Consider the following 16531-nt stretch of genomic DNA (forward strand, 5'->3'; position numbering starts at 1 on the left):
CCCCCACCCACCCACCCACCCACCCACCCACCCGGCCTGGGGTGACCCTGGGGCTCACCCCCACCCACCCGGCCGGCCTGGGGTCACCCCGGGGCTCACCCCCACCCACCCACCTGGCCTAGGGTCACCCCGGGCTGACCCCCACCCACCACCCTCCGGTTTTGGGACACCCACCCCCCCGGTTTTGGGTCACCCATCCCACCTGGGCTCACCCCCACACCTCCACCCCGCCCGGCGTTGCCCCCTCCATCCTGCATGGAGCCTGTGGTCAGGGCCGGCGGGTGGTCAGCTTGCTTTATTTATTAAAGGTGGCGGCCCCGGGCCGGTCGGAGGAGCAGCTATGTACACGCGGGCTGGGGGGGCCTGGAGAGGCGGCGCTTGCTGGTGGGCGCAGGCGGTGGTCCACGACCACCGGGGTGGGGAAGCAGGGGGGCTGCGCTGCCAGCTGTCCAGGGTCGCAGCGTGGGGTGGCAGTTTCTGCAAGCCAGGGCTTGGTTCTGGGTGCCCACCTGGTGGGTCAGCAGGCGGCGTGGCGCGTGGGGTGCCCCGGCTGTTCCTGTGGCGTGCGCGGTGCTGCGGAAGGAGCCGTGGGGGCTCTGGGGTCCCTCCCAGGGCTGGGGGCCTGCGGCTGTTTGACCGAGGCGCCCTACCTGGCTGGGGGGGCCCTGGGTAGGATGATGGGGTGCCTGGGGAGGGCGGGTGCTGCAGGTGGAGGTCGCTGGCTCCCTGCAGTGGACGGGGGGGTGGGGGGTGGGAGCGCACGGGCTCTGGTGGGTTCAGGACCCCGAGTCCTCTGGCGGCCAGTCCCTCGGCAGGGACCGCTGGCCTCACGGGGGACCGGCCCTCGTCTCCGGGCCGGCCCGGCCTCCTCTCTCCGCTCTGCCTGGGCTGGGCCCCGCGCGGCGCGGCCCTGGCAGCCCACGCGCATCCGGAGGCCAGGCCTCCGCGAGCCGGGCCGGGCTGCCTGCGTGGCGCGTGTGCTCGGCGTGTCCCGTGGGCCGCGGGCTACTCCACGAGGCCGGCGGGGGCCGCGGCGGGCGCCTTCTCCACGGCCGAGTCGGGGGCCGCCGCCGTCGCCATGGGGCTGGGCACGTAGTTGAAGGGCGGCACTCGCGCCGCGCGGCTGGGGGAGCCGTGCCTGCTGGCGGGGAAGCCGCCCACGCCCTCGTGGGCGAAGGGTGCCGAGGCTGGCCCCTTGGGCAGCGGGGACCCGTCCACGTCGCTGCCCAGGAAGGGAGCCGGGTGGCCGGCCGGGGCCTGGGAGAGCTCCCTGCTCTCCAGGCTGGGGGACGTGCTCGAGTTGGCCTTGGGCTGGGCCACCTCCTCCGTCTGCACCACGGCGTCGCTGGTTTTGCGCGGCGGGGGCGTCGAGGGGCCGGGGGCCTGGTCGTCCCCGTCGGGCGAGGGGCCCCGCAGCGGCAGGGCGCTGGGAGGCAGCGTGCTGCGCAGGATGTGCGGGACATCCTCGTCGCGGATGCGCCTCCACGTGGTGCCCGGCGCGGCCACCCTGGGCAGCAGCAGCGGGCGCGCCTCTCCGGCGCTGCCTCTGCGCTGGGCGCCTTGCGGGGCCGCGGGGGCCGCGCCGTCGGGCCTGCGGGCCACGCTGATGTGCGGAAGGGACGAGTAGCGCTTGACGGCCTCGGGGCGCGCGGGGGGCGCACGCACCGGCAGGCGCGAGGGGCTCTCGGAGCTGGGACGCCGTGCGGGCCGCGGGCCGGGCGCCGCCACCGGGGGCTGCTGGGGAGCCGCCCGCAGCTCGTCGCAGCGCGAGGAGCAGAGGAAGACGGCGGGCAGAGGGGGCCGGCCGCGACGGGGCGATGCGCCCGGGGACGACGACAGCTCGGAGCGCCGGCGCCGCAGCGAGCCCGGCGACTCCTTGATGAAAGTCAGCTGCCGTCGGAAGCCCGAGCGCTCCGACGACTCGCTGCCGCTGGAGCGCGCCGAGGCCACGCGCACCAGGCCCAGGCGACCCCCGCGCGCCCCGTCGGGCCCCGCGCGGCCTCGGGGACCCGGCTCTGGAGGGGCCGGCCTGGCCAGCGGCGGCGGCCCTCGGCGGGCAGGCTTCTGCATGAAGGGGATGCGCACGGGCGACTTCTGTGTTTTGTGCTGCTTGGCCAGCAGGGCCCGCGCGGGAGTCTTGGGCACCCCGGAGGAAGAGGCGGCGGCCCCCGGGGGGCTGGGCAGGGACCCCGTCCCCGGGGTGGCTGTGGGCGACTTCCTGGGCAGGGGCTGGGAGGCGGGCGACGTCTGGGAGGAACTGGAGGAGGGGGTCTTGGCCAGGCGGGCAGGTGGCGTGGCGCTCCTCGGGGGGCGGCTCAGCGCCGCCAGCTCCGAGATCTTGCCCGGCCGGTGCAGGCTGCGCGAGCGCTGCTGCCCGGGAGCCGGTGTTGGGCCGGGAGCCACCGACTGGCCCGGGCTGGGTGGCCCTGCCTTCCTCGGGGTGGCCCGGGGGCCGGGGACAGCCTTGGGTTGGGGCCGGGCAGCAGGGCTGGGTACATAGATCACAGTCCGTCCCCGGAGAACGGCCGGTGCCCCTGAGCCCCTCTTGGTTGGGCCACGTGACTTGTCAGGGTCCCCCGGGGAGCGCAGACCCCCGCTGCCCTTGGCTGGCGCAGGGCGCCGTTTCTCTGGCCGCCGGGCACTGCCCTGACCGGCCCCTGCCCCAGGCTGTCGCCCGTTCCTGTGCTTTGAGGGCTGCGGGGAGGGGCCCATGGACAGCCCCGAACCCAGGGACAGGAGGGAGTCGGACTCGGAGGAGGCCTCGCTGGGGGCCGCGACGGCCGCCTGGTGCAGCCACGTCACGATGGAGTTGGCGCCCTCCTGGATGGCACGCCAGTCGACGCTATCCAGGTCGGACGCCCGGTCCGAGCCGGCCGCCTCCTCGGCCTCCTGGGCGGGTGGCCGCTTGTCCTGCCCGGCAGCCGGGGCCTTGCGCCGGCGTGGCCCGTTGGCAGGGGGCCGGCGCCTGGGCAGGGCCGAGCCAATGCACCTCCGCAGCAGCTCCTCCTCGGAGCGCAGGCTGGGTGAGCCATGGTGCCCGCCACCCAGGCGCTGGGTGCCCGCGGGCTCCTGGCCTCGTGGGCGGCGGGCCGGCCGTGTGCTGGGCTCCGGCTCCGGCTCCGGTTCGCTCAGGGAGCTGGCCGAGGAGCTGAGCGAGTAGCAGGGTGGGGTCTCGTCCACAATCAGTCTGGGCTGGGCCCTGGGTACCTGCTGCGCGGGGGGCACCCAGGCCTCCCTGCTTCCCGCCTGGCGCTCCCTCTTGACAGCCCGCGGGATGGCAGAGGCCCTGGGTGGCGTGGGAGACGCAGGGGGTGCCTCGTCTGAGTCGTAAAAGCAATATACGGCCTCCTCCGTGGGAGTCGTGAGACACAGGGGCTGCCGCCCGCCCCCTGTCCCGGGAACGCGGCCGGGGCCTGAACCCTCCCGCTCGGAGCGGGCACTCGGGGGCCGGCTCAGGGGCAGCTCCAGGCCCGCCCTGCTCCTGCCCGTGCCGGCCTTGGGCCGGTGCCCGGTGGCCTGCGTGGTGGGGGGCTTGTGCACCTCACCCCGAGGCGGCTGCTCCTTTGGGGGGCCCTGCAGCGTCTCATCGCTGAGGGAGGCAGCACCGGAGAAGTTGACGGGCGTGCCCTCGGCCGAGTCACTGCCAGAGTCCTCGTCGCCAGGGGCCGGGGCGGGCACCAGCATGTAGACGGGCACGGGCAGTGTCCGGCGGCCGGGCACCAGCGCCGAGGCCACCTTGCGGAGCCGTGCGGGCACAGCCGTGCCCAGACACTCGCGCAGCAGCTGCAGCTCCTGGTCGGCGGCCGAGCGGGTGCGGGAGCCCGCGGGCACCGCTGTCTCAGGGCGGCCGGAGGGTTCGTCTCGCCGTCCCCGGTGACCGGTGCCCGCGTGGCGCTCGGGGCAGCCCTGGGGCAGCAGGCGCAGCTCCACGTCCTGCTGGACGTAGTGTTCGTGCAGGGCCAGCGCGCTGAGGCTCGAGGCGCATGAGAAGTTCTCGTCGGGTTTCTCGAGCGTGAAGCGCACGCTGCCCGCGTCCAGCTCGGAGGGCAGGCGGCAGCGCTCACGGCAGTCGGCGATGTCCAGGAAACGCTTCACGTAGCTCTCCCAGCGCAGGCTGAAGGGGCTGCTCTCGGGCTGGCCCGGCGGCGCGGCCGGCGGCGTCTTGCTGCGGCTGGGGGGCATGGTCTGGCCCGGGCTGTCGGGCAGCTCGCTGGGACTCACGGTGCCGCTGCCCAGGCCGCTGCACGGCTCGCTGGGGATGGAACTGGCGATGGAAGGGCTCTCGAAGCTGCCCAGGGAGCTCACGGAGCTGCAGCGGCTCAGCACCAGCGGCGTCTCCTGCACGCAGTTCTCCGAGGAGCTGGATGGCGTGGCATCCTCCACGCCCGAGCCACGGCCACCACGGCCCCGCTGTGGGGGCGCCGGGATGGCCACGGGCAGGGAGGCTGCCCCTGGCTCGCGCCATGCTCCGTCCAGCTCAGCCTCTCCAGGGCCCGGTTCCTCCAGCCCCTCGAGCGAGGAGTCGCTGTCCAGGTCGGCGCCCGGGCGTCCAGCCGAGGACAGGGACGACAGGGAGGAGCAGCGAGATAGTGACAGGGGTCCTTCCTGCGCCAGCAGCCTCTGCAGGGCCTTGCTGGCCGCGGGCAGCGGCGCCGCCACCAGCTTCTCGGGCACCTGGCGCAGGCTCTCTGCAGGCGGCAGCCAGGCCTGCTTGCGTGTCGCAGGGGAGACCTCCAGCCCGGCCTGGGGCCCCTGGCCCGCCGCCTCCTCCAGCAGCGGGACATGCTGGTAGGAAGGCGACAGCTTGATGGTACGCACGTGGGCATCACTGGCTGCGTTGTCCCTGGATGGCACCTCGGCCCGGCTACCTCGGGGTTCCAGATCCAGGCGGCTGGGCCGCGGGCGCCCGGGCAGCAGCTCCCCACGGGGCTCGGCCAGCGCGGCCAGCGGGCAGGGCCGCAGGTGCTCCCTAGGGCAGTAGCCGTCGCTCGTGCTGCCGCTGTTGAGGCTGTCGTTGGACAGGCTGGCATGCGCCGCCTTGAGTCGCAGCAACGGGTGGGCGCGCCGCCCGCCCTCGGGGCCCCGGCAGGGCGAGCAGGACTGGGCACGGCCCTCCCGGGGCGCCTCCTGCCCGGGGTCGCCGGAGCTGAGGCTGAAGCTGTCCTCGGATGAGGTGTGTAGCGCTGACATGTCCTCCACCAGGCGGTCGATCCGTGCCACCGCCAGAGCCAGCCTGGCCTTGGCCACCTCGGCCCCGGCCTCCTTCTCGGGCTCGGGGTCCCCACGGCGAGCGGGCGGGGCGCGGGCCAGCGCCTGGCCCTGCAGGAAGGGGCTGCCCAGGAAGAGGGGCAGCACGGCAGGGCTGGCGGGCTCCGCGGTGGTGGCGGCTGCGGCCAGGGAGGGCGCGTCGTCGTCGTCGAAGCAGCCCGAGTCGGAGGCGTAGTCCCGGGCCAGCGCGTCGAGGTGCCGCAGGGGCGGCAGCGCTGGCTTCTTGGGCACGGCTTCGGCCTCAGCCGGGGCCTGCTTGTCCAGCTGCCCGAGCGCCTGGGCCAGGTGCCGGGCCTCCAGCTCGGCCTCCAGCGCCCGCTGCTTGCGCACGTAGAGGCTGGGCACGCAGCTGCCGGGTGACACGGCGGTGGCGGCCGCCTGGTGCTTGGCGGGCCGGTGGGCCAGAAGGTTGCGCAGGGCGGCGGCGCTGCCCATGGCGATCATCTTGTGGCGGGAATGCACCAGGTTACGCAGCATGCCCACGGCGCCCAGCTCCCACAGCAGCTCCTGGTCTCGCGCGCTGCGGGCCGACAGGTTCCAGAGGGTGCCGCAGGCGTTGCTCACGATGGTCAGGCTGTGCGAGGTCAGGTGCTGCAGCAGCGTCTGCAGGCAGTTGTGGTCCCGCAGCACCTGCCTGTGCGGGTAGGCAGCGTGGTCAGGCCCGGCCCAGCCCAGCCCGTGGCCACAGCAGCCCAGGCCCGGCCTGCCTGGCTCTGTGTGTGACGTCCAGAGCACGTGTCGCGTTGGGCTCAACCTGCGTCCCAGGGCTCAGCGTCCCCAGCCCCGGCTGCTCCGCCTCCCGTGCGGCTCCCGCGGGTGGCCTGGACAGTGGGGGAGGACGGCCACGGCGCCCGGGCCTCTGCACCCACGTGGGGCACCCACACAAGAGCTGCTGGCTCAGGCCTGGCTCTCGTGGCCATCTGAGGGGGGAACCTGTTAGCTCTTTAAAAATATACATATATTTTAAAAATGAAATACGTCTCTGGCCATAAGCAGGAGCTGCATTAGAAGGGGAGCAGCTTTTTAGAGATTTCCTGAAAGGGCTGGTATTCTAGGGAGAGGAGACAGATCTTCCTTCCGCTGATTCACGCCCAAGTGGCCACAATGGCTCCGCTTGGGGAGTGAACCAGCGGATGGAAGATCTTCCTCTCTGTCTCTCCTCCTCTCTGTGTATTTGACTTTCCAATAAAAATTTAAAAATAAATCTTAAAAGCAGAATCTGGGCTGGCATCGTGGCCCAGCAGAGGCCCCCCGTGCTGGGGCCTGCTCGCGAACCAGGCGTGGAAAGAACCCGCCCCCCGTCACCGCCTCCAAGTCCACGGGGTTTAGGCTCACACGTGTGACTGAGGCTCAGGTTACAGCGACGGTCTGCAGTGCGAACGTGGCCCATGTCTTGCACGGACCACGCTGCCACCGGTAGGACACACGGCATTCCCGCACCGCCACGCCCAGCCCCCACGAGCACGCATGCATTAAGAACGCTGCGGCTGCCAGCTGACCTGGCCAGCGCTGACAACCACTCGGGAACGTGGGCTTGCCCTGACTCGCCCTGCCACGTGCTGGCTGCGGCATGTCCCCCTGCTGGGCAGGGACAGGGCCTCACGGCCACCTGCTAACCAAGAGTCCTCCCACGTGGGCCCTGCTCCCCCCCACTGACCTGTAGTCCTCCCGCGTGGCGATGAGGCTGGACACGTTGCGCAGGATGCCCCCGCCGCTCTCGATGATGGCCAGCGAGTTGCTGTGGCACTTGTAGGTCAGCGTGCTCACCAGGAAGCCCAGGGCGCCGTCCACGGCGCATACGGCCGCCTTGTTCTCCGTGCTGTGCGCCGACAGGTTCCACAGGGCGCTCAGCACACTCTTCAGCGTGGACTCCTGGACACGCGGCGGTCAGGGTCAGCGGGTGGCACCCCCTGCCAGCCGTGCCTACCCGCTGCGCCCCGGTCCGCCCCGCAGGCCCCTCACCTTGGAGGCCCGCAGCACGCACTGCGTCAGGGCCGTCACGCTGCCCACCTCCCGCAGCGCCTTCTTGCTGGTCATGTCTGCCCGCCAGGACAGGTTCCGCAGGATGCTGGACACCACCTGCGGGCAGCGGCAGTGAGCTGGGGCTCCCCCACCCCAGCGAGGGGGGCTCCTCGGGGGCTGAGGGAGGGGAGGGGAGCCCCTGGGTCAGCCATACCTGGTGCAGCTCCTCGCTCTCAGAGGCCAGCTGGGCCACGATGGCCTCCATGCAACCCCGGCGGGCACACAGGGTGGCCTGTGGGGGACACGTCCTGCGGTCAAGGCCTGGACGGGGATGTGTAGGGGACCCCGAAGCCCAGCAGGGCAGACTGACCCCACCCAGCTCCCCCGGACCAGGCGGCCCCCCAAGCAAGAGAGGACCAGCACTGCTGTCCACGGAGTGGAGGGCTGCCCAGAACCAGGGGACCCCCCCACACACACACACGGGCACCTTGTTGGCAACGTCCCCGAAGGTGAGGTTGGTGAGGGCCATGCCTGCGTAACGCCGCAGGGCCAGGGTCAGCGGGTCACGGCTCAGCCCGTGCATCTCATGGTCCACCTGCAGCAGCTCGGCCACGGCCTGCAGCCCACCTGTGTGGGGGGAGGAGGGCAGGGCCAGGCTGAGACCCCCGACCCAGATTGAAGCCCCGCCCCTAGCTCTGAGCCACACCCCTTGCTCACAGACCCCACCCTCCCTACTGGAGACCCCCGGTGGGTCCCCCAGGAGCTGCCCCCTGGACAGCAAGGACATGTGAGGGTGGCCCAGAGAGGGGCTGCGACCCGGCCCTGAGCAAGGAGTGGGGGATCCAAGCATGCTTGGGTGAATGCAGACATGGGGGCTCAGGCCCACAGAGGGGTGATGGCGGGGAGCTCGGGAGGCGCCTTGCGGAGTGTGCACGGGCCGGGCAGAGCCCCCAGCCCTGCCCTGGCCAAGCAGACGCGCAGGGTGGGAGTCAGGTCCGTCAGCAGCCCCCCACCAGAAGAATGTGCGAAGTTAGTGGATTTGAAAGGTGCTGACTGCGCAGCCCACAGTGTGGAGCTACCTCCGTCCAGCCCCCTCCTCCTGCACACCCTGGGGGACCCCTACGCCCTTGTGTGGGACCACCAGGAAGAAGCTCCTGGCTTCTCATCCACTCTGCTCCGGCATGGGCTGCCATCTGGGAAGGGAGCCGGCGGATGGAAGATCTTTCCCTCCATAAATCTACCTTTCAGATGAAAATATTAATAAAGAAAGAAACTTAAAGAATCCTGTCCAGGTCTGCCTGAGCATGGGTGCGGCCCTGGGCCTCGGCTGTCTGGTTCTGAGCCCAGGATGGCTCCCCCCCGTCGCCCCAGTAGCTCTGGCTCCTTGCAGGACCTCCCCAAGGTGGCTGGTGTCTGGGGGGCCCCCCCAGGAGAGTTGGGGGGCACTCACCCAGCTCGTTCATGGCCCGGCGGTACTCCTCGTCAAAGGATAGCTTCATCACCGCGCAGGTGGCCTGGCAGATCTGCGGCTCGATGGGCACGGGCGCTGCGGGTGAGGGGGCCCGGTCAGACTGCGCTCCTGGCGCCTGGGAGCCCCCCGCGCTGGGCCACAGCTGGGGCGCACGCTCACCGCCGCCGTCGGGCCCGGCCCCGGCCGCGCGGGCCTCCAGCCAGTCCCAGCACGTCTCGCAGTAGGCGCGGATCTGCTCCAGCACGTGCAGGACCCGCATCTCCTTGCGCGCCAGGCCCTGGTCCGGCTGCGAGAACACGATGTTGTGCAGCGCCGCGTTGGCTCGCATGCGTGCGTCCTTGGCCCCCGGCGCCCCGGGGCCTCCCGCGCGCATCCCCGCGCCAGCCTCGGCGCCGTGCAGGATCTGCAGCAGCAGCGGCAGGCAGCCCGAGCGCCGCATGGCCACGCAGCTCTCGGGCGAGCTGGACATGGCCAGCAGCGTTCGCGCCGTGTCCTCCTGGTCCCGCGTCGCCAGCATGGACAGCAGCCAGAAGACCACCTCCACCTGCGGGGGGCCGGGGTGGGTCAGCGTCCTCCTGCGGGATCCCCGGGAGGAGTGCACCACGCAGGGACGTCGAGTCGGGAACCCGCACCTTGCTGTTGCCCGGCTGTGGGGTGCCATCCTCAGGGTGCGTGGGCACCTCCGTCTCGGGCTCCTCGTCCACGGGAACCGGCTTCACCGCCAGCAGCGCCTGCAGGGAGCCCGCCGGGTCACGCGGCGCCGGCGCAGAGCAGCCCCAGGCTCGCCCCCTGCCCGCGCCCCGCTCCGCCCTGCGCGCACCTGCGGCTCGGTGTGCTGCACCCGGTCCTGCGCCTCCAGCAGCTGCTTGTCGATCTGCTCCAGGCGCGAGGCGCGGATCTGCGTGGGAAGAACACGCGGGGACGGCTGACCCCACTCTGCTCCCGCCCTGCGCCCTGCGCCCTGCGCCCTCCGCCCCACGCAGGCCCCGCCCGGGCGCCCACCTGCGCACGCTGCACCATCTCGTCCGAGGTGCCGAAACGCTCCTCCATCAACGAGCGGATGTGCTGCGCCTCGAACTCCAGCTGCTGCCGGAGCAGGTCCATCTGCACCGAGAACTGCTGGGAGGGGCGCACGGCCGCGGTGAGGGGGGCGCCGCGCCGACCTCGCCCCCTGCTGCCCGTCCCGTGCACCCCCTGCGCCCCTCACCGTCTCCACGTGCGGCAGCTCGTCCAGGCGCTTGGCCAGGCCCTGAAGCTGCGAGTAATACCACAGCTTCTCCTTCTCCTCCTTCTCCATCTCGCTCAAGAGGAAGCACCTGGCGGGCAGGCACAGGGGTCTCCCGTCTGCGCTCCTTCCCACGCCCCGAATCCCGCTGCCTGTGAGGGGCCCAGCTGGCCCGGGGCTCCGAGGGAAGGCCTGCTCGATGCCAGCCCCTCCCCAGCCCGGCGCTGTGCCCAGATGCCCCGGGGAAGTTACAAAGGCCGCCTTGAGCCCTTCTGGCCGCCCGCCCGAGTCTGAACCCTGGCACTGGACCTGGCCTGGCGGGGTAGTGTGGGACGCCCCGTGCCCGCCAGCCTTCGCCTCCGGAGCCACACACCCCCTTTCCCAGCAGCTGTAACGGCTCCCAGGGGGCGGACTCACCGCTCCCGGTCCAGTTCCTCCAGCAGCCGGATGGTGGCCCGGCCCAGCTCCCCGAAGCTGTCCTTGGAGGGCCCGGAGCCGTGCACTGGGCTCCCCTCTGGGGTGCGGGCGGCAGGCTCGGGCCCCAGGGCAGGCGGCTGGAACTTGAGGTTGTACAAGCTGGCAATGTCCATCTGCAGGGCTGTGGGGCGCGGAGTGAGAGGTCAGCCCAGCCCCGGCTGCCTCCCGGGGCTCCCCCTGTCCCCGGAACACCCCCACCCTCACCTTTCAGCTGCTCCAGCACCTCGGTCTGGCCGGAGGATACCAGCACCCGCGCCTCCTGCTCCAGCTTCCCTTGCAAGTTCTTCAAAACCTCCTGGGGGGTGGGAGGGACGGGCGAGAGCTGCAGCCAGCCGCCCCTGCCCCACGCCCGTACGCCCGCGCCCCTGCCGGCCGCCCGCACCCCACCTTCATGCCGGATGTCTCTGTCTCCAGCTTGGAGAGGTGGCTGGAGTTGTCCCGCAGCTCTCGTCTCAGGTGGCTGTTCTCGGCCTTCAAGGCCTCCACCTGCCGAAGCAGCTGCTCGTAGGATGCCACCGTGCTCGTCATCTTGGGCTCCTGCAGCACCTGGGGCCACGGCCGTCACTCAGTCAGAGCGCGGACCTCACCCCGTCCGGCCAGAGCCCCGCAGGCAGGGACTGTGCGAGGCAGTTACGGCCCGGGTGCCTTCCCAGCAGGTTCTAGACAGCCCTGCCCACCCACAGATACAGCGGGGACCCTGACTGCCTGTGGCCAGGCCCTGCGCCCCCCGCACCCCGGGGTTCACACAGGCCACAGGGACAGGCTGGGAGGAAAGATGGCGAGTGGCCAGACAGATGGACACAGTGGTACCATGAAGGTCAACAGCAGCGGGCAGATTGGGGGTGCCCTAAGCCGCCACCTCCCAGCCCAGGGGACCCTGCAGCCCAGCATGTGCCACCCGAGGTCCCTGTCTGCCTGGAGCCACCCCCATGACAGCCCCTCTGCCTTCTGCCATCTGTTCTTCTGTCACTCTGTCTGGAGCGGCTGTCTTGGGCTCGGCCTGACCGGCCTGGCCGCCTGCTGCCCTCCCCTGCCCGGCCCTCTTTGTTCCCACGTATCCGCCTTTGTCTGAGGCAGCCAATGGCAGCACAGGCCCCGCGCCTCCCACCCAGGACCCCCTCCCCATATGAACCATGCTCCGCCCACAGAGACACCTGCCCCCCATCACTCCCCTTGCCACCCTGGACCCCCCAGCCCATGGATGTCAGCAGCCTGGCACGGAGGCGGAACCCCAGGAGAGGGGATGGTCGCGGTGGGAACCAGTGAAGCTTCCCATGGACCTATTGACCGCTCAGAGTTGCCCCCAGGCGAGGGGGCTGGAGGCTCTGGGACGGGACCCTGCCCCCAGGGGTGCTCATGAGGACCCCTCGGCAAATCCGGGCTCCCTTGGCTCAGCCCACACCCACATCCACGCCTCCTCCTGCAGCCCTGGCCCCAGGGGACACGGACCCTCCCACCGCCGCCCCACGTGGCCCAGGCCCGTCACTCCGGCCAGTGGTCACCCCTGTGACTTCGTCTGACTCAGCAGGGCTGCCCCAACTCCACCATTACGGCCTGCTCCCCGACAGCTCTGCCCAGCCCACACCCCCTGCACGGCTAGCGGCTAGAACCAGCCATCACACTGCTGGGTGCCAGCCTTCTTCCCTGCCTGGCAATGCTGCGGAGGCCTTCCCACCCGCCTCACCGCCCAGGTGGCTTCCCGGGGCGCGGGGGACGCCCTGTAGACAAGCAGGTCCCACTACGCACAAGTGGCCATAATGGATGGGAAGGACGTGAGCTCTGGCTGCCTCCTAGTGGCAGCGCCCCTGAAGCTGTGTGCGGGGCAGCGCTGGCCCGTGCGGGGCGCGCCCACCCGCCCCAGGGTGACACACACGCCCACCTCGCCCCGCAGCCCGCAGTCGCACCCCGGCCTTACCCGCGCCGGGCCTGCCTTCCTCCCCGGCTCCGCAGCGCGCGGACAAAGCCCGGCTCGGGCCTGGCCAGGCGCTGTCGGCGCTGGGCGAGTCCACCGCGAGCGGGGGAGGATGCGGGATGCGGGATGCAGGCGCTGCAGCCAATGGCGACGCGGGAAGATGGGCTGGTGCCATGGCAACAGCCAATGGCGGCGCGAGGCGGGGCGGCCGGCAGCCGCGGGCATCAGGGCCCCTGCGCGGTCTGGGGTGCGCGCGCGCGCTCCCGTCGGCCGAGGGGCGAACCCCTGTGGGCGAGGGGGCGCGTCGTGTCCCCCCACCGGCCGGGGCAGAGCTCAGCGCCCCGGGGGCCTCGCATCGCAGCCCGGCTATTGCAGCAGAGCCGTGCGGGGGCAGGGAGCTGGTGTGGCGGGGCGGGGGGCTCCCCAGAGATGGGAAGGACCAGCAAGGGGCTCAGCTGGGGCTGCCCCAGGGTCCCCCGCGCGTGGAGGAAGGGGTGACGGGTGGTCAGCTCCATCCCCACCCCCCATGTTGTACAGCAAGACTGGATCCACTGTGACCATGCACAGACGTCACCTCCCCCAGGCTCAGCCATCGCCCCCTCTCCAACTCCCCAGCCCGTGGGGAGCGGGATGCGAGGTCAGGGCCCCCTCCCCGGGCAGCAGGGGTGATGGCCGACAGCACGATGGGACAGTGCCTGGTCGGTGCGTGCGGACAGGGGAGGACGGGGCGTGGCAGGGTGGGTGAGGCTGCGCCAGGCCCTGAATGGAGCCACGGCTGCTCCTGTGGCCCAGGAGGGCAGGGCCAGCGTCCCGGGGGACAGCCTGCCCACGAAGGGGGCTGGGTGCGCAGCCGGCAGAGGTCAGACCTGCAGGGCTGGGCATGGACTGGGCTCGCCTCCCTTTGCCAACGGGTCACTCCAGGTGACCTTGGCTGTCCGGCTGACCCCGTGCTGCCCCCTGCACCCATCCAGGCGTGCCCTGTGTGCCTGGAGGGAACGCAGGCTTAGAACCAGGGCCCACCGCGCCTCCCCATGCTGCGTGTGGCCGGACCTGGAGTGCGGGGGCCTCCGGGGGCCTCCTGCCGCCACGCCCCTGACTGCACCGGGCATCCCTGCGGCCACAGGCTGGCATCATGGGTGCACCAGGCCCGCCTACAGCCTGGGCCCAGTTCTCCCCCACCCAGCTCGTTCACCAGCAGCCGCCGCCTGTCCGCAGCCCCGGCTTGGCACACTTCGGGGTCCTGGTGCCCTTGGGTCAACTGCACTGTCCCCTCAAGGTCCCCTGACCCTCCTCTGCCAGGTGGGGGTGGCAGTGGGGGGGTAGCAGGAAGCTGCGCGGTGCAGGCGGCGGGGCCTCAGTTTCCCTGGGCGCTCGGCCCGACCTTGGCTCCCCCCACACCCGCCGCTTTCCCGGACGCGGCGCCGGGACGTCCCGGAAGGCCACGAGCAGAGTCATGAATGGCAGCGGCCGAAGGGATGGCGCTCGGCCCGGAGGGGGCGCAGTGAGGGGCGCGGGGTCCCTGGACCCCCGGCGCAGCGTGCAGGGGTCTCCCGCACCGCAACGGGGCCGGCGCACGGGCAGCGGGGGGCGAGGCCTGCGCCTGCGCAGCCGTGGAGAGGAGGGGGCCGCTGCTGCGCGCCCGGGGGCCGCGCGCCCCGCCAGCTCGCCTGGCAACCGTCTCCAGGACGACCGCCGCAGACCCCGACCCGCTGCCCCGCCGCGCGGACCCCAGGGGCGCCCACAGCCCGCAGCGCCGCGCCCTACCTGGTCCCCGAGGAAGGCCGAGTGCAGCAGGCCCAGCAAAGCCAGGAGCCCCATGGAGCCGCGGCCGCCCGGGCCGCCCCTCGGCCGGCGTGCGGGCACGGGGCCGCGGCGGGAGGCGTGCGCGTGCACGGAGGGGCGGCGCTGCGCGGGGCCGGGCCGGGCCGTGCGCGCGCGAGGGACGGAAACTGGGGGGCTTGGGGTGCAAGGGGCTGGGACGGGCCGTGGGGCGCACAGAGCCTGGAGCGCACGGGGCTGGGACGGAGCCTGTGGAGCTCGGGGTGTGACGGGCCGGGATGTGCGCGCTGCGGCACCGGGAGGGACGAGGGCCGGGCCTGGGGAGCCCACGGAGCCTGGGGTGCACGGGGCCGGGCAGGGCCGTGGGGAGGGCCGAGGGGCGCGCACGGAACCTGGGGTTCACCGGGATGGACGTACCCGAGGGGCGCACCGGGCTGGGGACGGGGCCCCGGGACGCAGCGCGCGCGGCTCCACAGGAGCCTCGGCCGACGGAGGCGCACGGAGGGCCGGGGCGCACGCGGAGGCGCACGGAGGGGCGAGAAGGGGCAGGAGGCCTAAACGAGCCGCACCTGCAGGCGCCGGGACGGAGGCCGGACGGGGCCCTTCCGCGGAGCGCGGGGTCTGCGCTGCCCCGTGGCCACCCGGCCTCGTCCGCGGGCACAGCCACGGCAGGCAGGGCAGCTGCGCTCCGGGGAGACTGCGAGGGTCCCCGGCACGGGGGGCACCCACGCCCCTGCCAGCACCCGGCAGCGGACCCGGGGCACGGGGCACGGGGAGGCTGGCGCCGTCCTCACTCGGGCCGGGCACTGGCACCCGGCTGCCCTCACCTCCTCCCTGCCCGTCCCCGCGCACGCGTCGCGCCGTGTCCCACCCCGAGCCCCCCGACGACGACGCCCCCCAGAGACACAGGCGTGGGCACGTGTGGGCAGCGGCGCCCGTTTATTCGGCTACTTGAGGGGGATGAAGCGCGAGGAGTGCGTGGCGCCGATGCCGGGCCGGCCGTGCTTGACGGGCTTGTAGGTGATGGAGAACTCGCCCAGGTAGTGGCCGATCATCTCGGGCTGCGGGAGGAGTGAGGGGTGAGCGGGGTGAGGGGTGAGCGGGGTGAGGGGTCAGGGGTCAGGGGTCAGGGGTGAGGGGTCCGCCCGCCCCGCACGCACCTTGATCTCCACCTGGTTGAAGGTCTTGCCGTTGTACACGCCCACCATGCTGCCCACCATCTCGGGCAGCACGATCATGTCCCGCAGGTGCGTCTTCACCACCTCGGGCTTCTCCATGGGCGGCGCCTCCTTCTTGGCCTTGCGCAGCCGCTTGAGCAGCGAGTGCTGCTTCCTGCGCAGACCCCGGCTCAGCCGCCGCCGCTGGCGCGCGCTGTACAGCTGCATGAGCTGCTCGCTGCGGGAGGGAGAGGCTGCAGGGCACGGGACGCGACACCCCAAAAGGACGCGGGACACCCCCACAGGACGCGGGGGACCCCGACACGACACGGGGCTCCCCGCAGGACAGGACGCGGGGGACCCCGACACGACACCCTGGACACCCTAACAAAGCACAAGCATCCCAACACGAGACACAAGACACTCCACCAGGACAAGCCCCAGAGCACCCGGGCCGGACACAGGGATCCGCAGGACACGACACCCCAGCAGGGCACCCCGGGACGGACACAGCGGCACAACACGGACTCGGGCCACCCCGGGACGGACACCGGACCCCGGACCCCCGACCCGACGGCGCGCGGCCCCGCTCACTAGGACATGTCGAGCAGCTGGTCCAGGTCCACGCCGCGGTACGTGAACTTGCGGAACGTGCGCTTCTTCTTCTGCTCCACCTCCGCCTGCACGAGCCAGCGCGGACGGGTCAGGGCCGGCCCGAGCGCCCCGACCCCGCAGGGCCCCGACGCCCTCCCCGCATCCCCCGGAGCCCCGCGGGCCCGCTCCGATGGCCGGCCAGGGCGGCGCGGCGGCGGATGGCGCGCGATGGGGAACCGGCCGGCGAGGCCGTGCGCGCACTCACCATCTTGTCGTCTTCCCGGAAGAGAGAGCGGCGCCCGCGCACACGCAGATATCACGAGACACCTTGCGTGTCCCGCCCTCTCGCCCGTGCGTGCGCCTGCGCTTTCGCCAGACCTGAGGCTACGAATGACCTGTTTCCGCCAGGTCTGAGGCTGGCGCGCGCATGCGCGTCTGCCAGGCTGCAGACGTTACGTGCGCCTGCGCTTTCTTCAATCTTGAAGCTAAAAGTGACCCACTTCCGCCCGGCTGCGGCCGTGACGTGCGCATGCGCTTTCGTCAGATCAGAGGCTAAAAGTGACCTATTTCCGCCAGGCTATGGCCGTGACGTGCGCATGCGCCTTCGGCAGAGCTGAAGCTAAAAGTGACCTATTTCCGCCAGGCTACGGCCGTGACGTGCGCATGCGCCTTCGGCAGATTTGAGG

At 72.1% G+C, this 16531-nt stretch overlaps 2 protein-coding genes across 5 annotated transcripts; both read right to left on the reverse strand.

The window, feature by feature from the left end:
- Positions 1-1005: 1005 nt before the first annotated feature.
- APC2 (APC regulator of WNT signaling pathway 2) lies at positions 1006-14133 on the reverse strand. 4 transcript variants are annotated; one of them, XM_040990571.1, is made up of 15 exons: positions 14080-14133; positions 10791-10949; positions 10608-10698; positions 10344-10524; positions 9909-10017; positions 9704-9817; positions 9522-9599; positions 9334-9432; positions 8855-9245; positions 8681-8776; positions 7718-7857; positions 7445-7522; positions 7231-7347; positions 6926-7140; positions 1006-5902 (listed from the first exon to the last, which is right to left on the reverse strand). In XM_040990571.1, exons 1-15 carry the CDS (start codon positions 14131-14133, stop codon positions 1006-1008), a joined length of 6819 nt encoding a protein of 2272 aa, XP_040846505.1. The 4 variants fall into 4 exon arrangements, with proteins under 4 accessions (XP_040846505.1, XP_040846504.1, XP_040846507.1 ...); XM_040990570.1 differs by having other exon boundaries at positions 9704-9820; XM_040990573.1 differs by lacking the exon at positions 14080-14133 and having other exon boundaries at positions 8681-8809; positions 8861-9245; positions 10791-10931.
- An 877-nt stretch (positions 14134-15010) lies between these two features.
- Positions 15011-16169, reverse strand: RPS15 (ribosomal protein S15). Its single transcript, XM_040990320.1, has 4 exons — positions 16111-16169; positions 15846-15931; positions 15255-15489; positions 15011-15155 (listed from the first exon to the last, which is right to left on the reverse strand). The coding sequence occupies exons 1-4, from the start codon at positions 16111-16113 to the stop codon at positions 15042-15044; spliced, it is 438 nt and encodes a 145-aa protein (XP_040846254.1). The 5' UTR covers positions 16114-16169; the 3' UTR covers positions 15011-15041.
- Between the last annotated feature and the right edge of the window lie 362 nt (positions 16170-16531).

The sequence above is a fragment of the Ochotona curzoniae genome, unplaced genomic scaffold (genome assembly GCF_017591425.1).
Source record: "Ochotona curzoniae isolate NIBS_2020 unplaced genomic scaffold, NIBS_Ocur_1.0 contig_605, whole genome shotgun sequence".
NCBI classification, from domain to species: domain Eukaryota; kingdom Metazoa; phylum Chordata; class Mammalia; order Lagomorpha; family Ochotonidae; genus Ochotona; species Ochotona curzoniae.